General features: G+C 34.8%; 1 protein-coding gene across 2 annotated transcripts in view; it reads right to left on the bottom strand.

Annotated features, from left to right (window-relative positions):
• LOC131675251 (target of rapamycin complex subunit lst8) overlaps positions 1-22,084 on the bottom strand; it is a 383,875-nt gene that overhangs the window by 151,471 nt on the left and 210,320 nt on the right. For both annotated transcript variants that reach the window (XR_009303023.1, XM_058954158.1), the window contains exon 4: positions 9,402-9,552. Coding sequence is in view for 1 of the 2 variants with exons in the window: in XM_058954158.1 (XP_058810141.1) it covers positions 9,402-9,552 (151 nt within the window). In the remaining variant the exon portion in view is untranslated. The remainder of the gene's footprint in view (positions 1-9,401; positions 9,553-22,084) is intronic.

Consider the following 22,084-nt stretch of genomic DNA (forward strand, 5'->3'; position numbering starts at 1 on the left):
ATTTAATTAGATGATGTCTAACAAATGACAAACTGTAAATACATGTAAATTATAAAAATTAACAATCATTGGTGTGTTTTGTGGTTTTTTTATTCAGATTACGTACAGAGAATTCAAATGAAATGATCAGCTCCATTTTTGGACTTGACTACCATCAACAACATTTTTAAAATCAATTCTAAAGACTTTTGAAAAAAACGTACTTCTTATGCGTTTCGGCTAAAAAGTGGCAAATTCTCCACAATGTAAATGAGGTAATCTTGGTTTAGTTGCAGATGGAACTTATATAAATCATCAAAAAAGTTCCAACAATGAGTACCAATAAAAAATGTCCTTTATGTAAGCTATTCACGATATTTAACATATTACAGATGGATACGTTATTATTATTACATATACGTATTAGGTCCTTATTATGCTACAGAAAACAATGCTAAAATTTCAGAAAAAATATTATATGAGCATGAAAGTGATTTACAGAAACTCATGTGCGAAGAAAATAACGTTTTTATACTCATTTGCGGATTTCTTTGACTGCAGAAGCTTAAAGAAATAGAAAAATACCGTGTCCTTATTATTAAAATTCAAATAAGATCGAAGCACGTTAAATGCACAACTTATAATTTCTATATTCACTATAAGCCGAATATAATTGGCTCTGCTGGAATTTTATAGCATTACTGTGAATGCCCCGATGGCATACGAAGAATTAGTTGCTGCTCTCATGTAATTGCCGTTATATACAACATCCGCAAGATTTCAATCAAGATATTTTAGACCTGCACACGAACTATCAAAGATTTTTTATAAAAAATCTAAAAACAAAAATCTTCAAGCTTCAAGATCTTTGTTTTTTTTTATTTTCTGCACGACCATTTTATACCGAAACACAGCCTATTGAAAATCACATAAAAACTGGAAATTTTTTAAGTTTTTTAATTTTTACGAAAGTATATATAATCGAAATTATAAAAATAGTAGTTGTAAAATAGCTTACTAGTATCGATTAAAGTATTCTTATATGAACATTAACAATCGTTACTAAAACCTCCGAAAATTCACCATTTAAAGTTGAAGCTGGAAAGATAACAGTCCTTCGTGGTTTGCAATAGAGAGTAAGTGTATTTCGAAAACTACAATAGAGTTCAATTGTCAAGCAACGAACATAGTCTGATTCGACACAGTTCGTCACATCGATATAGCGTTTGAAATTCTGTTAAGTATTGCCGGATCTATCTAGGAAAAACCAAACAGCGCCGCAACAAAAACTTAGCAGAAATTCTAGGCTGTAATGATATGATTGTGACAGGACATAATCTAAGGCTACTATTTTTCATAAGAAAGAATGTTTTATGAGTTAAGCTCTAAAACTATTATATAGGAGAGGAGAATAGCAAGGTTAACCACTGAATAATGAAAATCAATCTCAAGGAATAGTTGAAACTTTATTTTACTTGTATAGTGCCCGCGCTGCTAGGCAAGGATAGATTGGAATCCCTCTTTCTGCAATGACGAACGAATTTATACTCGTGAAAAAAGGCCTTTTTCTACAATAGGTTGCCTCCACAACGCTGTTTTCGCAAATTTGCACAAACTTTGAACAAGCTTTATTGCGAAATCGCGTAAAGGAAGTGAAAAGTTTGTGATATAAAAAATTCATCAAAAACGCTGAATTTTATAATATACGAGGGTGGTCCGATAAGTACTTAACCTACAAAAGAAAAACGAAAATTTTGGAAAAGTGGCGTTTTATTTTTCAACATAGTCTCCTTTTAGTTCGATACACTTGGCCCAGCGATGCTCCAACTTCTTTAACCCGTCGGAAAAATACGTTTCCTCGAGGGCTGAAAAGTAGGCTTCCGTAGCAGCGATTACCTCCTCATTCGACTCAAATTTCTGCCCGGCGAGTGACTTTTTCAAGTTTGGAAACAAAAAGAAGTCGCACGGGGCTAAATCTGGGGAATACGGTGGATGGGGCAGTAGTTCGTAGCCTAATTCGACAAATTTGGCCATGGCAACGGTGGAGGTGTGAGCCGGTGCGTTGTCATGGTGGAAGAGCACTTTTTTCTTCGCCAAATGGGGCCGTTTTTTCTGCAATTCGACGTCGAATTGGCCCAATAAATCGGCATAGTACAGCCCTGTGACCGTTTCGCCCCTCTCCAGGTAGTCGATGTAGATCACATCTTGTCAATCCCAGAAAACGGCGGCCATCACCTTTCCGGCCGATGGGGCAGTCTTCGCCTTCTTCGGAGCACTTTCGCCGAGTAAAGTCCACTGTTTCGACTGTTCCTTGGTCTCTGGTGTATACCAGTGGATCCATGTTTCGTCGACTGTCACGAAACGACGCAGAAACTCCTTCGGATTGCGCTTAAACAGCGTCAGACATTGCTCTGAAGTTGTCTCATGGTTGCGCTTGTTGTCCGGAGTGAGCAAACGCGGCACCCATTGCGCCGACAGCTTTCTCATGCCCAAAATTTCATGCAGGACATGACCCACGCGGTCTTTTGAGATGCCTACGATCTTGGCTATCTCGCGCACCTTCAATCGTCGATTTGCCAATACGAGATCGTGAATTTTTGTCACGTTATCCTCCGTGGTAGCCGTTTTCGGAGCACCTGGACGTGGCTCTTCAAAAATCATCGTGCGACCAAATTGAAACTCGTTAAACCAATTTTTGACAGTCGCCATCGAAGGAGAAGAGTCACCGTATACAGATTCTAAGCGCTTTTTGATTTCGCTGCGCGATTTCCTTTCCAAAACCAAGAATCGAATCACCGACCGATACTGCTCTTTTTCCATTTTTCAAAAATTAACGGACACTCTTGCTTTCACACGCTCTCAAAAATAAACTACAACTCCGATCCGGCTGAAATCTTGACAGTAACCATCGAGAAGGTTGTACTACGTAATAGAATATTTCTTTTCCGAGAGTGGCGCCATCGGGCGGTGAGGATAAGTACTTATCGGACCACCCTCATAAATCGTTTTTCGGGAAAAAATCGTCTTATGAAGGTATAAATGAATTAAATGAATTAAATGAATAGGACAAAATTTAAAATAAAATCATAGGAATTGTTGACACCAAACATTTATTTCTAATCCACAGAATTTTTGAATGATATAATTAAATTAATATAATTAAACAAAGTGGCAAATTATTTATATATTATATCATTAATATATTATTATATTTGCAAATATAAAATCGATAATCAGATAACAATCGTTTTTCATAATTTTACAAGTAATAGTACAGTTGGATCGCTAACTGGCACCGTAATTTTAAATGTTTAAATAAATTATAAATTTATTATTTATTGATAACTTTATTATCAACTTGTCAAATTCTTGTTTCTTTTTATTAAGATGCTAATTTTACTGTGCAATATTTAAGGGTTTTGCCTAGTCGGCGGTGTAAAAAAATTGCTATTTTTTGGAATTTTTTTTTGAGTAGATCATGAAAGATATGGATATAAAAATACATAGGTATAATAAATTAGATCTTAAATTCCAAAAAAAAAATTTTTTTTTATTCATTTTTTTCAAGTTTATTGTACGAAATACGTAGTTGAATATTAAGCGGTAATTTCAAGACAGCTTAGTCGCAACATGATTTCTCAGCAACGGCTTATCTGAAACAAAAAAATCAAAGTGTTTTAGATTTGGTATGATAATAGCTACAGAATGGACCATAATTATCAAGTTTTGGCTAATTTTGTGGATTTTACTTAATAAAATGTGAAAAGTTGAAAAAAACGGCTTTTTTTTTGGCTTTTTTTGGAAAAAAAAATAGTAAAAATCAAAATTATAACTTGTAAGTGGTCCACTTCATGGATAATTATGTATAGAATATGTGGTCTAAATTTCAAAAGGATCGGTCCACTGGTTCCGGAGAAATCGTGTTGCAGGTCCGAAAAAACGTTGTTTTGAGAAAAACGCGTTTTTAAAGTTTTTTTAAACAAAAAATATAGAAAATATCTTACCAAAATTTAATCTGCAATGCCTGCACCGTATGAAGTACCTTCTGATTGATCGAAACCTTGATTTTCTTCCAATCTAGCCTTTTTTCTCGCTGTTCTAGACTCTTTGGAAGTATTCAAGCTGTGGCGATTTGCTTCTTGAACACGCGTGGAATCGTGATCAGCGATGTAATTCACAGAGCTTCAAAAAAATACACTTATACTGCTCCGATCTTTATAAAAATTTAACACAATAATCTTACATACATATACTTTCGAAAAATGTAAAAAAAAAAAATCGATTTTTTCAAAGTACCCGACTAGACAACACCCTTAAATTCATATTGCATTTATTTTTTGCAAAATTCATCGTGATTTCTACTTGTAAATTCAAATTTTGCTAAATATTACTTAATTATTACTTATAACAAGTTCAAAATTAACCCATTAACGACCAAGACGGTCGATTTAAACTAACTTTTCGTAGCTGAATTTCAGGTACTCAACGAAATAATAACTGGGTCCGACATATCAATCTTAATGTATTTTTGTCTGCTGAATCAGAATCTGGCCTCAAAATTCGAAACTTTTTATTGCAAAAAAAGATATGGCGATTTTTTTACAAAAAAATCTGAAAAAAAATCGCATTTTCAAACTTTATGATTTTTTTTCAGGCAGAAATCGCATGAATTCATGGTGAAATCATCAACCATCAGTGCACAAATTTGTTGAAGTTTAACGATAAATTTTTACATATATGTATTTTTCGCCAAAATGGCGGCCAAAATGCAAAAAATTTCATAAAATCGCATTTTTTGTTCATTATTTTTTTTCTCGAAAACTAAAGGATTAAACAAAAATTGTCTGAGAATAAAAATGTCTTAGAATTGATCAAGGAATATACTCTCAAATTTTTTCAGATTTTATTCAGACAATTTTTGATTTTCTGAAAAATGCTAAGACCAAATTTTTAAAAAATGTCTGCAAAAAATTTGAGAGTATTCTTTGATCAATTCTAAGACATTTTTATTCTTAGGCAATTTTCATGTAAGTCTTTAGTTTTTGAGAAAAACATTGTTGAACTTGATTACATGCACTTTCCAATGGTGGACACTTGTTGCTGGCATTAGATAATAACGTTTCGAATTGGTCTGCTTTTATGTGTTAGTAAAATTAATCAACCATCTTGAAATGTTTTTTCGTCAATGTACATTCGAAATTTCAATATTTGTTATGTATTCATTGTAGTCCTCAGATACGATTTGTCATATTGGGCAAAAAAAGTTATTATTCATAGTACAAGTAAAATACTTCAATTGAATAGTTCGTCACAATAACATTCATAATAATGTCAAAAAAGCGTACGAGACGATCTGTTTCTTCTGATTCTGAGGTTGAAACCTCAGACGATGATGAAACGGTTTTGATACCAAATGCAGATGATTCCGGTTCATCAGGTGACTCTGATTCTGATTCTGAAAATTATTCTGACGCAAAATTACCGAGAATTATTTAGCAGAAAGTTTCAAAAAATTATCAAGAAGATCAAGCGAAGCTAGAAAATGAACATGTATTTGATTGGGTAGATGGTGAAAGGACATATTCCGATAAATGTACCGATAAAATTTTATTGACAGAAAGAGCAAAAAATAATATACGAAAGAGTGAGCCAAAGGAACTCTTTGATATTTTTTTTTCAATTGAAATGAAGGAGTATATTATCGATGCATGCAAAGAAAATGGTTTAAATTTATCGTTGGCTGAGTTGAATATATTCATTGGAATTATTATAATCACTTCTTTCAATAAAAGAAAAAGTCAGCGAGATTATTGGTCGACAGACCCTTTCTTGCCTTGGCAAATAATTGCTTCCGCAATGTCACGATCTAAGTTTGAAAATATAAAATCAAAATTGAAGTACTCGAAGGCTAAAGATAACAATTCAAACGATAAGGCGTGGCGTGTTCGTGAATTGATGACAATTTTTCAAAGAAATATTCAGAAGTTTGGTTTCTGGAGAACTGCTCTGTCAATAGATGAAATGATGGCCAAATCATATGCTAAAACGTCATTGAAGCAATTCATACGCGGAAAACCTACGCGATTTGGACTTAAATTTTGGGGTCTTTGCACTGCTGATGGATATTTATTAAATTTCGATTTATACTGCGGAAAAAATTCTGTAGTAGGAGAAAAATTAGCGAAATGTGTATTGGGTTCTCGTGTAATTATGAATTTATTGAAACCTTTTTTCGAAATGACAGCTCCTGGAAAAATTCCCCTGTACCACGTATATTTTGACAACTTTTTTACAAATTTAGATATTGTTATACATTTGAAAAAATTACAATTGAGATGCACTGGAACTGTTAGAGAAAATCGTATCAATGAAAAAAATGTCGTCAATAAAAAATCTCCACGTGGTACATATGCAGTAAAACATGAAAAAAACAGTGGGATCAACGATATTACTGTAATGGATTCAAAATTAGTGTCAATATTATCAACATCAGCAGGGGTCACTCCATTAGAACCACTAAGGAGATATAGTTCGAACGAAAAGGCAAAAATTGAGATACCAATCCCACAAGCGTTTCACCTTTACAATCAGTACATGGGTGGGGTCGATGTTCATGATGGACACTGTAATAATTTATTGCCTAGTATTCGGTTAAAGAAATGGACTTGGGTAGTCTTCATCAGGCTCATCCAGGCTGCCATTACAAATTCTGTTGTTATATTCAATGCTGCTAAGAATAATGAAAATAAAGTTGGAACAAAAGACTTCGCTATATCGATAGCTAAAAGTTATATTCATGATGGTAAAATAAATCAAAGTAAACATCAAACGATCAGAGAAAGCAAGCAAAAAAGTTGTTCTCATTGTCCTGTAAGAACATACCTTTTGTGTAGTGATTGCCAATTATATTTTTGCAGTTCGTGTATGAAAAAAAGGCACTAAAATATAGGTGCTTGTGAGAGGCAAGGGGACTCACGATAAAAAAGCACCCCGACTAGTGAGAGGCAAGGGGACTCACGGTAAAAAAGCACCCCGACTAGTGAGAGGCAAGGGGACTCACGGTAAAAAAGTACCACGAAGGAGACATTTTTTTACCACGTCCACGCCGTTATCTCTGGGTTATGCAAAGAATAAAAAATCACTGTAGAGTCAAGATAGATATTTATTACATATCTGAATTTATCGGCAAAATGGCGGTCAAAATGCAAAAATTGCAAAAAATCGTATTTTTTGTTCATTATTTTTTTTCTCGAAAACTAGAGGATTAAACAAAAATTTTCTAAGAATAAAAATGTCCTAGAATTGATCAAAAAATACTCTCAAATTTTTTCAGATTTTTTGCAAACATTTTTTAAAAATTTGGTTTTAGCATTTTTCAAAAAATCAAAAATTGTCTCAAAAAAATCTGAAAAAATTTGAGAGTATTCCTTGATCAATTTTAAGACATTTTTATTCTCAGACAATTTTTGTTCAATCCTTTAGTTTTCGAGAAAAAAAATAATGAACAAAAAATGCGATTTTATGCAATTTTTTGCATTTTGGCCGCCATTTTGGCGAAAAATACATATATGTAAAAATTTATCGTTAAACTTCAACAAATTTGTGCACTGATGGTTGATGATTTCACCATGAATTCATGCGATTTCTGCCTGAAAAAAAATCATAAAGTTTGAAAATGCGATTTTATTCAGATTTTTCTGCAAAAAAATCGCCATATCTTTTTTTGCAATAGAAATTTTCGAATTTCGAGCCCAGATTCTGATTCAGCAGACAAAAATACATAAAGATTGATATGTCGGACCCAGTTATTACTTCGTTGAGTACCTGAAATTCAGCTACGAAAAGTTAGTCTAAAATCGACTGTCATGGTCGTTAATGGGTTAAGATCAGCGCATCGAATTCAACTCGAAAAGTGCTTTTGTTGTATGGTAACAACTTTGATCAGGTGCTCTAACACATCTTGCCGTATATGTGAGGTAGCGTCTGAGTTTTAATAGCACTTTTCTTTATTTTTGGGATGCGCAGTGGGTTGCCATTGTGCAGTGACATAGAAAAAAAAACATATTAGACCTAACGATCACAAAATAAAGTGAAATTGTTACTAACAGACATAATAATAGCGGAAACTTATTGCAAAAAAGGTAAAAATATCACCAAATTAACAATAAAGGTTTTGATTAGGTCTAATTTCTTATACGTGACAGCAGAGGCTAAGATAATATTTTATAATGAATCTAATATACAGGGCGTAACAAAAGTACCGAAACGGTCTTGTATTTTTTCAGGTAAGGTATTTTTGATAAAGGTTAGGGTCAGGTGTTTCGTAACTTTTTGCTAGGAATTAAATGGTGACCTTGGATTTAACCTTGAACCTCACCTTCAAGGTTATTTCAAGGTCTACTTTTTTTCATAGCGGCAATTGAACGAGCGGAAAATTTTACGTTCAAATATGCACCGAGGTCCAAGGTCAAGGACAACTCTAGAGGTCAAATAAAGGTCAAACATGTGTTGTTAGACAAATATCTGGAAATGTCGCAGGATTAGTATATTAGTATATTAGTATAAATGACAAATTTTTTTCAAAGGAAAACACCTATTTTTGATATCGGCAATGAAAAATTTTAAGCTGTGATAATTTATAAATTATAAAGATCACATCCCCATGGTATCAGTATCGTTGAAAATACAGCTTGTACAATGATTTTTGGGATCACTAATCACGAACTTAATTTTCTGATGTTTTGGTTTTTACTTTTAGCATTACCCAGGAACAACAGTGTGAACGTAGTAAATACTGTTCCCTTCGGGGTGCTTGACAACACATGTTTGACCTTTATTTGACCTCAAGGGTTGTCCTTGACGTTGGACCTCGATAAATATTTTACCGTAAAATTTTCCCCTCTTTCAATTACCGCTATGAAAAAGAGGGGTTTCCATTTGAAAAAAAAGTTGACCTTGAAATAACCTTGAAGGTGCGGTTCAAGGTCAAATCCAAGGTCACCATTGAATTCCTTGCAAAAAGTTACAAAAGACCTGACTCTAATATTTTCCAAAAATACCTTATCCGAAAAAATATAGAACCGTTTCGGTACTTTTGTTATGCCCTGTATATCCAAAACAATGAATATGTGCGTGAACAATCATAATATGATGTATCCATTTTGAACGACTGGAGAAAAGTTTGAGCAGATTAAAACGGTATCTTTCATTATCTGTGGTAGATAAAAAGATTTTCTTTGTGTTCTTTGATTGGAAAACTATCAATATAAATTTTTTTTTAATTTTCAATTGACCAGTTATTTTTAAACTCGTTACCCGGACATTCAAAAACCTTGTATGCTAATCTAAAAGTACAATTTTAATTGTCATAATATCATTATTATTACGAGACAAAAATCAAAAATAAATACTAAAATACTCACAAGTTGTTCATTACGATCTGATCGAAGATCCCATAAATGAATCACTCCACTTTGATCACCAACTATTAATTCTACCTGATTGGGATGCAGAACAACACTATTAACTGGAGCTGATACTTGAAATATTCTTTGACACTGAAACGTACTAGATCTATAAATAAAACAAAAATAAGGACTGGTTAGAAGTAGGATTGTCAATGAAATTTGATGATATCGTAGTTTAAATACGTTCAAATATAACAAAATAATACAGGGTTATATAAAATACGATCAGAACGGAACATTCTCTTTAGATAATTTTATGTATCTTGACCTGTCAAACCAAAACTAACTTAAATTAATTTCCAGCATATCACATTAAAGATCATTTGACGGTCAATTTTTCAATTTTCGAACAATAGAGTTTCCGACTGCAGATTTGAAAATGGCGGGAAATTCTATGTTTAGATATACAGGGTTTCTCATTTTAACTTATCTAGTCAGGTTTCTTGAAAAAGGTTTGGGGTAGCGAAACATGTTTGAAACAAAAGTTACTTAATATCAGGGAGGACTTATCCTAATGACCTTGCTTGTAATCTTGAAGGTCATTTTTAAGGTTCTTTCAAAGACAATATTATTTTTTTGGAATAGGAACCACTAGTTTTGACTCTCGATTCGTTGAGACGAGGTAATATAGTTCAGATCCAATTGTCCCTTTAAATTCATATGAAGCTCAATTTTATCTATCTAATTTATGCGATAATTAGTAACATTTAATAGTAACATTTAATTTGCGTTTCAAACAAAAGCTACTCGACTTGGAAGGGACATGTTGTAACAAACTTGTTTTTAAATCTTTTTAAATTCTTAAGGTCATGCAGAAGTCAAAAAAGGCTTATAACGTTCTCAATTCGTATAAATAATAAAGCAAAGTTAGTTTTCAGATTAGGATAAATTTATTCAGATTTCTAGGAACAAATTAAAAAAAATATATTATTTAATATAATTCTTCATAGTAACTAAAATTATTTATTTTCTAACTAAAAGAACATTATCGAATATAAATTATGTAACATTTTTTATTGAAAACATTGTAATTAGATTTTAGTCATACTGTATTTTATCCCTTTGTACGGTGTGATATTCGTACCACTTATTATTTATATTATAGTTCGTACTCTCGTGGTCTGTCGCGTTAATGAATAAGAATTTGTTTCGTTTTCAATATGATTCTATTTATTACTATGAAATAAAATAATAAATAATATATATATATGATTATATGAGTGAGATTTCAAGGAAAAGATAGACTTTACTCTAGTTTCTTATGGTGCGAAGTGTCCCATAAGCAGAGCTTAAGTCTTTCTTATAAAGAATGTAATTCAGCCCAAGTTTCTCATAGCGCGAAGTGTTCTATGAGTCTAGCACAAATTACAATAGGAAAAGAGAGGATTTGCTCAGTTAACCACTATGAGAGTAAGAACTTAGGTGTTAGCCAAGTTTATTCAATCTCATGTGCTTACTTTGCAAGGCTAGGAGTGAATGCTAACCTATGCAAAAATCAGCGTATTTATACACAGATTTTCCCTCCTATTTTCGCAGGACAGCTCGTTTCGTCTTGTTTACACAATTTTGAGAAATGAATTTTCTAAATTTACAAGTGAATAAACAGTAATACTGAAATTTTAAAACATGTAAACTTTACAAAAGTAGTTATTGATCATTTTAGTATGATTTACAATTATAGCAAATAGTATCTTCAAAAGTTATTAACTAATAAAGTTAAATAATGTAATAGCATAATATTTACAATAAAATTTTACATAAATTAATAGTTTATCAATTGTAGAAGTAATTTCTAAAAAGAAATACTTAAATTAGTTAATAACATTTGAATTATCATAAATTTTCATATTTGTAACGGTTTTTTGTAAAATTGAATAATGCAAATATTAAATTAGTTGATAAAGATTATTAAATTATAAAAATGTCGTTGTTATGTAAGAAATTAATGCTTTCGATCTATATACAGTTATTTGTTTAAAAAAATTATTAATTGTTTATTTATTGATAACAGTAATAACTAAGCTGTTATCAATGAAACGAATTCTTACTCATGTTTCTTAAATAATTATTTCGGATTTAAAGTATTTGTTTTATTACAATAATTGATATTTACAATGTAATAAACAAATTAAATTTGCATATTAAAATTCAATATAATTTAATAATTAAACGCAATTAAAATTATTATAATCTAAATCTATGCCCTAAAATCTATATAAAATGCTTTGTTTCATCAAAATTACTCTTGATTAACATATTTTAATAAAATAACAAAAACTATTATATCTATAAGTATATGACGTCACGCTCCTTATATGGTCATAAAATTTGACCCCGGTACTAAGACAATTAAATAATATATGATGGTGGCACCGTTTAATATGCTAATTGATGCCAACAGATTGATGAGTTTAGCGGGTTGCAGTGATTCAGCGAAATAAGAAAATAGCTCATAGATAGGACCGGTACAACGGGTTGTAATTTTTTCCTGCAGACAAAAATTGGTTAATGTATTTTTCTTATGGTGAGGGTCGGGAGTTGAAAACTACCAGGTTACCGGGATCGAGAGTTGAGGAAATTAGGTTGAGAGGGTCGGAGGTTGAAAACCAGCAGGTTACCGGATTCTTAGGTCAAAGAAATTGGGTTGTATAATTGGATCCTAACTACGAGGGTCATTCAATAAGTCTGTGGCTTTAAATAAAAAAAAACACTATTTATTTAAATAAGTCCAATTTATTTTTCAATGCATTTCTCTTTTAACTTTATACTTTCATTATAGCGGTGCTCAAGTTTTTTTATGCCCTCTGAAAAGTAATTTTTATGAATCTTCTGAAAATGCTTATTTGTCGCAGTAGTTACCTCTTCGTTAGATGAAAATCTTTTATCCGCAAGCCGAATTTTCATATCAGAAAACAAAAATTAAATCAGAAAGAACTAAATTTAAAGAATAAAATGGATGAGGAAGTATTCCGCAGTGTAAATCAAATAATTTTGTCCGTTGCAATGCAACTCGTGTGATATGGTGCATTGTCATGGTGGAAAAAAACTTTTTTTTGCCAGATGGGACCATTTTTACTTCAATATGGCATCAAATTGGTCAAATAAGGAGGCATAATATTCTCCTGTAATATTTCTTCCACTCTGAAGGTAATTCTAATATTATACCAATTAAGTTCGAAAAAATTATTTCCATGATGACATCTTTGCTTTTTTTGGCGTAGATTCATCTGGTTCAATCCACATTTTCGACTAAATTTTCGTTTTTGACGTATTATAATGAATCCATGTTTCATCAACAGTAAAGTAGCGTTGCCAAAACTCCTTTGGATTATGTTGAAACATGCTCAAACATTGCTCAGACGCAACCACACGAGTTCAATTGTTATCAGCTGCGAGTAAGCGCAGTACCCATCATGCAGACAACTATCTCATGCCCAAACATTCATGTAAAATGTTTCATGTGCATCCTACTGAAATTTTAAGAGCCTTATTAGTCTCACGCATTTTCAATCGACGACGGTGACTACAGTATCATGAACTTTATCGATCACGTCTTAACACATGGATCAATAAGTCCCGAGACTAACCCAGAGATGGCGCTCGTAGTAAACCAGTAACCACGTCTTTCTAGAGTACTAACCTTTACTTGAAATGTGTCAAAATTTTAAGTCGATCGGACCAGAAACAGCTGAGTTATCGAGGTTGGAGTAAAGTCGTTTTGTAGTTTGTTTAAAAAATGGAAAAAACCGAGTTTCGTGTTCTGATAAAACAATGTTTTTTAATGGATAAAAACACCGTGCAAGCGAAACAATGGATTGAAAAATGTTACCCGGACTCTTGTCCATCAAAAGCAACGATTTGTCGGTGGTTTGCCGAGTTTAAACGTGGTCGTACCGACACAAATGACGCGGAACGCTCGGGTAGACCTGTGGAAGCCGTTACACCGGAAAATATGAGTGAAGTGACAAAAATTATAATGAAAGATCGTAAAGTGAAGCTCCGTGAGATTGCTGAGATGACACAGATATCATATGGAAGTGTATTTACTATCCTTCATGAAAAATTGAGCATGAAAAAGATTTTTTCCAAGTGGGTGCCGCGATTGCTTTCGATGGAACAAAAACAGCAACGAGTCGATGATTCAGAAAGCTGTTTATCGCTATTTACTCGCAACAAAAAAGATTTCTTGCGTCGTTACGTGACCATGGACGAAACATGGATACATCACTATACTCCAGAGTCGAAGCGGCAGTCATCTGAGTGGCGCACAGCTGGCGAAAGCCGTCCGAAACGTTCGAGAACGCAGCAGTCAGCTGGCAAAGTCATGGCGTCAGTTTTTTGGGATACGCATGGCGTGATTTTCATTGACTACCTCGAAAAAGGTAAATCGATCAAAAGTGATTATTATATTGACTTAGTGGTGCGTTTGAAAGAGGAAATCGCAAAAAAACGACCGCACATGCAGAGAAAAAAAATCCTTTTTCACCAAGACAATGCACCCTGCCACAAGTCGATGAAAACAATGGCAAAATTGAACGAATTTGGCTTTGATCTGCTTCCCCACCCCCCATGCTCGCCAGATTTAGCCCCCAGTGACTACTGGCTCTTTGCTGATCTTAAAAAAATGCTGCAGGGAAAAAGATTTGGCTCAAATGAGGAGGTCATCGCTGAAACTGAAGCTTATTTTGAAGCGAAAGATAAATTTTTTTATAAACATGGTATTGAAAAATTGGAAAAGCGTTGGAACCATTGTATCACCCTTGTAACATGGGACAAGATCAGGCAGCGGTAGGCTAATTGACCGCTGCTGACTCTCTCATGCGCAATGAGTAATATTGGCTCTCGCGACGTATTTGACAAAGTACAGGTCACACGATATTTTCATATTTTGTATTTATTTCATGTTTCCCTGAGTCAAGGCCATATGACGTCACACCACACTTACAACACACTTACCAAGTACACACAAACAATTACCAAGCCCACTCGGAAGCTAAGTACAACGAGAGGAGGGGCAATGCTAGCAAAGACGGAGAAGAAAAGGAATTCGGCAGAGAGTTCTAGGCTGCGGTCAACGCCGGACGTTCTAAACCCGCGTTCATCATACTGCGCCGAAATAACGCTTTCTCCGGCATTCGAAATTGTATTGCAAATTCATTCTTTGATTGGCTAAAGTGTGCCTCATTCAATCATAGTGATTACAATTCATTGTTTGTCGTTATTTTGCCTAAATAATCACCTACCGTCAAAGGTCTTGTTCTGTGTTAATCAGCGAGCATGTATCAGTAAGTGAATTATCATAGCTTTGTAAGCAATTAAGGTAACAGTCAGTTCATGCTTATTAAATTGCTTCAATCATTCATGTGTGTGACTCAAATCTTACTCTAAATGGAAATTTGACTATCGGCGAATCAATTATATCATTAGCGATTGTAAGTGACCTCGCGTTATTAGAATCTTTTTGTTTTCCTCTATGCCTGGCTTGACTATCGTACGGTCAAGCCGAAGAGAGCCAAAGTTCTAAAATTACAATTTTGAAATCTTTTGTTTAATTAGCTGTCGAACTAAATGAGTAAGTCGAAGCTCATTATCACGGTATTATTTGTTCGAATACCATCACGATTAATTGCCTAATTTAATTAACGAGTAGTTGTTTGTTCAATCTATAATAAATCTCACAATTATCATTTACTTTAATTTTTATGATAGACATTTAATTGTATGCAATCCCCAGTTCCTTATCCCATCTTCTCTAGGTAAATTCACAGGAACCTGCTCCCGCTCTTCAATATTAGAGCTAGCCATATCTAAAGGAGAGGCACTGCTCCCTCACTTCCCCTCAGTGCCTGGCGCCCTTGCGCTAATCGCGTGAATCGTCGTATATTTCATTCAATAACAACTAAACATTTATGAGTGGCATGCTTGCAACACTTCTTCCTTTTGTGTTTTCCTGTAGTATATCTGTTCAAACCCTTTAGATGATAATAAGTTTATTTTCATTAATCTCTATGTCAGTAACTCTGCACTTCATTTTCAAAGTCCTAAATCTTCGATTAAATCAATCAATTAGCACTAATTAAAAGTACTTATAACTTTCTCATCCAGTACGTAGTCCTCTTTTTCAAATTCATCCCAGTTTTCGGCCCAATCGTAATTTTCTGACGATTCAATATGATGAAGAAGTAAGACGGAAAAAGTTACAGAGTGAAAATCAAAACACGTTAAAAGCTTCTGTTCTTTTTGTTTATAGTCAACTGTTTTATAAAAACAAAAATAGTAATAGGTTTACACTCTCCTGCATATGTTTCAGCTGACCTAAACTAAATATAAAAAATTTGCAAATTTTGCTTTCCGGCGAAAAATAGTCGCAGTCCAAAGAATTCAACGAGGTGTGAAACTCCAATAAAAAAGCTTTAAAATAAACTGAGCCTGATAAAAAACTTATAATATGAAATTTCCAAATACAAAACACAAAAGCTAAAATATACATTTTTTCTTCGTTGCAAATAATCGGTTTTCATTTTAGTTTTTAATATCAGCTCTGAAAACCTGATTCTGTTTGGAATTCAAAACTGAATATATCTTCTTGGAAACAGTACTCCAAGATTTTCTATACTATAATTTTTACCATGGCTTTGAGTGTTTTTATAAAAATAATGTATTTTTTTCAGTAGCTAAAATCTTAATATTATTTTCGTTTGTAATAAATAAATGCACCAGTAGATCGTGAACGTATATGGTTTATTATTGTAAGTCATGGATCTCCATAAATGAAGCTCCAAGAATGTCAGCTGTAGCGCGAACGTCCGTGAAACCCAAAGGTATTCAGACTAGATTAGCTTAGAAGAGGAGGCAGCTACCGGAATACGTGAGCAGTAATGCCAACCCTTGGTGGCTAACATATAATCATATTTAATAATTCCGTATGCTATAAAAAAATATCTTAAGGATATAACTAGAGGCTAGATATGTCTCTCTCGTTATGTATCTCTCTCTTCCAGCGTTAGGATAAATAAATCTATGATAAATTATGTATTCACTAAGCTTTCTTCGTTTACAGCCTAGCTCAGCCGACGACAGAGTAAGGGCCGCGCGCTGCTAACTTTTCGCGGTTCGCATAGACGTCGCCAAAGATAGGGAGGCAGAGCTGTCCCTGATGCGCGATTGAGCACACGTGTTTCTGCTACTATCGCCATTGTATAAAGAAGCTAACTTTTCTCGCTAAATTCTGCGTGACCGAGTTGAAACCAACACGCTTAGAGTCGAGATAGCGAGGAAGTTATCCCTGCGATATTGTCTTCCGTGCAGACCAACAAGTAACTAGCACTTGCTTCACTTGGCATAGAAGAAGCTACCCAGAAAGAATGTCAGCTAATAGAGCATCTGATGCTCCTATCTCCTGCCTATCTATCAATCTCCTGTCCAATTTCGATAGTATCCAGTTAAGTTGTACTAGTTGGATAGAGCAAGTTATCGACATTGGAAGCGCACTTACCATGAAGCAAAATTATTATTCTGTGTCGCACAGAGTAGAGCAGGAAATGCATGAACAAATTCACAAAATGCTTCGTATGGGCATTATTCGCAGGTTCAAAAGCGCATAGTCCAGTTCTATCATGATGACGCGTAAATTGGACGAAAGGTATCACTTTTGCATGGATTACACAGGCCGACAAAATTTCAAAATGGAAAAAACCTCGAACTGTGATTGTGTATCCGAAGGCTTCTGATGCGCTGAATCCGAATCCGACATCAAAATGGAGCCATCACGCCAAGTTCTCGAGATATCCTAACCTAAAAGTGCAAAAAACACTGTTTTGGCCAACTTTGAGATTATGTAACACACTCAATACATTTTTTTTAATCGGTCGACGGTATCTTAAAGAAGAACTCTTAACCTTTCAAAATCTTTGCTCAGATCTGAAAAATCTTGTTTTTTCGTTGAGATATCATCGATTGAAATTTGGCATTTTGGCCATTTAGCCAATGAGTTGGAATGGTTGAACAACTTTCTCAGCCCTTATTCACAAATATTTTTATTAACAAAACTCAATGAACATTATATTGAATTGCTATTTATCATTAGTATTGCAAATTTCATTTGTTTAAACAATAACTTACAATAAAATTTTCAAAATTGAATTTTCTGATCATTAAAAAAAATCGAATTATACGAAATAAAATAACCATCTACGAACCATTAACGAAATACATTTAATTCTAAGAAAAATTCTAAATGCTTAACTTTGCTAATTCTAAACGTCTTAAAAAATCTTAGAACTCCATACCCTGCGACGTAATGACCCGAGAAGCTGTCCTTCAAGTTCCTAAACCCACGAGTCTAGAACCTTGCGACGACAATACTCCTAGACGTTACATTCTAAGATTCGTAACATAGGAATCTTCGATCCTGCGATTCGAAGACGCTAAATCCTAATTTCCCTAATCCACAAACCCTTACCTCTTTAGTTTTCGACGCCCTTACCGCTGTAAACGAAGTCCCTTGATTCAGAAAACTTATGCCTTCGGAGAAAATAATAGCGAAACTTTACTACTGTGGGCAAAAAGTAAGGTGAATTTGTTTGTAAAATAAAAAATCTTTATTTATTCTTCTACATCAATGTCATCCCCTTCGAAGTAATCCCCTCCCGATAAAATACAGTTATGCCAACGTTTTTTCCAATCCTCGAAACATGCCAAATAGTCCCTTTCCGGTATAGCCATCAGCGCCTTCTTCGATTCAGCTCTTATCTCCTCAATCGACTCGAAACGCGTTCCCCGGAGTGGTCTCTTGAGTTTTGGGAATAGCCAGAAGTCACACGGAGCCAAATCAGGCGAATACGGTGGTTGCGGAACGATATGCGTCGAATTTTTGGCGAAATGGTCACGAAGAACGAGTGCAGTGTGAGATGGTGCATTATCGTGATGCAAAAACCAAGAGTTGTTGGCCCATAATTCTGGTCGTTTTAGACGAATTGCTTCACGCAAACGACGCATAACGCTCAAATAATATTCCTTATTAACAGTTTGGCCGGGTGGAAGGAATTCATAGTGCACCACACCACGAAAATCGAAGAAAACTGTCATCATGACCTTGATTTTTGAACGACTTTGACGTGCTCTTTTCGGTCTGGCCTCGCCTTTAGCACGATATTCGCTTGATTGGTCGGTTGTTTCAGGGTCGTAAGCATAAATCCAAGTCTCATCTCCCGTAATCATGCATTTGAGCTTGTCCTGATAGTCAGAAAGCATTGTTTCACACACATCAACGCGGCGACTTTTTTGCAAGAAATTGAGCGTTTTCGGTACCAAACGAGATTTGACTTTTCGCAGGCCCAAATGGTCTTTCAAAATTGTTTTCACAGATCCTTCTGATATTCCGATCATATCAGTAAGGTCTCTAACAGTCAACCGACGATTTTCGAGCACTAATTCCTTCACTTTATTGACGTGTTGGTCATCTGTTGACGTCGATGGTCGTCCGGAGCGCTCCAAGTCATCAACACGTTCTCGACCCTCTTTGAAGTCTTTGTACCACTTATAAACATTTTTCTGCGACATGGTAGAATCACCAAAGGCCTTCCGCAACATCCTCAACGTTTCCGCAGCCGAAATTTCATTCTGCAAACAAAATTTGATGGCACTTCTTTGCTCAATTAAATCAGACATTGTAAAAATCGAAACATGCACTCTTGGTCGTTTGGTAAACACAAGCGTAAATATATTACTGATGATGACATTGACATGAAATTTGTCCCAGATGTCATTCGCAGTCCTACCAACTCAAGAAAAAAAGAACTAGCCCGAAATGTTAAGCCCGCGAAGTTTAAATTGAAAATTCACCTTACTTTTTGCCCACAGTAGTATAATTCAGAAAAATAAGCTTTATTTATCGTAATTATTTTTGTTAGTCGCGAAACATGAAAAACCGAATAAAAATTCATTTTTTAGGCATTCGATCACTTTTAACCTACCAACTGTTCCAATCTAGCTTCTTGATGTTAAAAATAAATTTTTCAACTTAATTCTGCAATAATCCACTTTTTAAACTTATTTTTATCGTTAAATCATCATATAACTAATAAAAATCAGGATCGGGCCGTACAAAACTTAAAGAGACGGCTACATAGTTTTAAATTTTGTCAAAAATTGTTGTTTTAAATAAGTCGGGTCTTGCTTCGTGTTAACTCATAACACGATTATTAATGATACTTGCTTTATATTTTGGATTATAAGTAGTAACTGGTATCAAATCTTCTCTAACGCCATAAATTCACCCAGAACTGATCTCAGAACTCACCAGAGGGCGACTTCTTATGGACCATCTTGTCCCTTCTTCCAAAATGTGACATAGGAAAAAACAGCGCTTTGAGCGCTCTAAGCAAAAGTATAAAGATCAGTACACCGGATCATTCAGATCATTAATTCTAACAGCTCCATCAGTTTCAGATCTCTCTGAAGCATTCTAGTCTTCAAAGATAGAGATTCACCTCCAACAAACAGTGCCTGCTGCGAAACTAAGAGAATTTCAGAGGTATTGCCAATACTCTTTCCAGAGGCTTTTTCAGTGGCGTTTTCACAAGCCTTTCTAGAGGCTTTTCCAGTGAAATAACAAAGTGATGAGTGGCAGTATTTTCAATCCTGTTTTTAAATCAATGTCTTCTCCACTCAACCGTTCAAGATCTGTTTTTCTTATATTTTCACCAAGACTAAATCTGATGATAACAAATTAGAAAATTATATCAGAAAATCTTGATAATGAACAAACGTTTCGTGATCAAATTATATGCTGTACTTTGCAAAGTCGGCAAACGAACGTTGTCTTCTACTTCCTTATATTTTCTTTTTCTGTCTGTTCTTGTTATGTAGGCTTTTTTGTATTTCTTTTGTATCTGTATCCGTATTAGTATTTTTTAAACATCGCATTTCGCTTTAATGATAACAATACTGGCATTCAATTGAATTATTTTTAATTAGTGTAAAGCAATACATGTATGTGTTTACCATGTTTCTAGAAAAGAAGAGTTTATCTTGTAATAGGGTCGGCCTACAACGCCGATAAATCTATTGCTATTACCAATTTTTAAAAAGGGGAAAGGTAAGGGAGGCGGTGTGTCGCTCCTAACAAGGTAAAGAGAAAGGGTGAACACGATGATTATTCTTTTTATCTCGGTAAATCCATTTATTATAACACGCTACCTTGAGCGTTAACAGTCCGGTCACTCTATCGCGCGCCTTATCTAACTATACTGACAATCTCTGATCGCCGAAGGAGATGGCCGGCACGTTAGCGCCTTGCCATCTCACTACCAACTTGATATAATCTAAATTACCTTAAATAACTAAACTAGCTGTGCCGGCCCGTGAGAGCCTGGCATAGCGCACAAGCCGCGAGTAGCCGTAAGATGAAAATTTAAGAGAGAGAGAGAGAGAGAGAGAGAGAGAGAGAGAGAGAGAGAGAGAGAGAGAGAGAGAGAGAGAGAGAGAGAGAGAGAGAGAGAGAGATTAGAGAACGACTTGATGTATGTAGATTTCTTTCCGATATAGCGCCTTGTCGGTGATGGTGATACGGTCCTGTAGGCAAATCTGTGGCTGGAAGGGCTCGCTGGAAGTGATAGGCTGGACCCGGGCAGATTACTATTGCCGTCTTGGTTTCCTCGCCTTTTCCTTGTTAACTGCAGGGGGTCTGTACACTTCTCTCTACTGTGGGCAACTTTTTACTGCTCGCGAGTATGCTTCCGAGTGCGTGAGAGACTGCTTCTCACGCTCTCCCCACTCACTTGCCTAATCGGCGGCACGCGGCACCGTCAAGCGCGGCCAGTGTCACGCGCCTGCCTGCACTATAGCCGCATTCTTTTCTCTCTCTCTTTTCTCTCTCTTTTTTTCTCTCTCCTTTTCTCTCTTATAAGAGCGCATATTACTGCGCGCTCTTGTTGACCAATGCCGCTGCCTCTCTCTCTTTCCTCTTCTTTCTTGCTGCGGTAAAGCAATGCTGAAAATATAAAGGCTAGCATCAGGCACGTAAAACTATGCGCCAGATGTCCGCCATGAGTCCTTGCCGATGGTAGAGAGATAAGGGACGCACGGTGCAGGTCAAAACCAACCGGCACCGTTACAATCTTGTGCTACTTTTAGCCTGCATTCATCTAGGTTAAACGATGTATTAAAATCTTGATTATATCCAAGACAATATGAATAGTACATAACGTACGATCCGCAAATATAGGCATCATTTATGATACACTGATACAGACGATTTATAATTTCCCATTTTTCTTATATTTTATCTTTTATTATTTAAATGAGCTTTTTGAATGATCAATGAAGTACTTGAATGCTTCTATAGCTCGATCTTGGACTGTATTATTTCCATTAGGATTCAATATTAAGTTTAGGACGAATAATTGTCAGTGACCATTCAGTAAGTACGACATTAATAAAATATTACATAAAGTGAAGCTCAACTTGCCCATTCGTCTCTTAGTACATGTTCTTCTTTGACTAACATCTCCTAAAATTATGGAAATACTATATTTAGAGATGTACGTAATATCGTCCCAATTATCTATATGCGCAGCTATAATTGCATCAATTTTAATCCATTCATCCATTTTTCTTTCGTAGTGTATGAAGCTCTT

This window comes from Phymastichus coffea, unplaced genomic scaffold (genome assembly GCF_024137745.1).
Source record: "Phymastichus coffea isolate CEN01 unplaced genomic scaffold, Cenicafe_Pcof_1.1 PCOF00018, whole genome shotgun sequence".
NCBI classification, from domain to species: Eukaryota; Metazoa; Arthropoda; class Insecta; order Hymenoptera; family Eulophidae; genus Phymastichus; species Phymastichus coffea.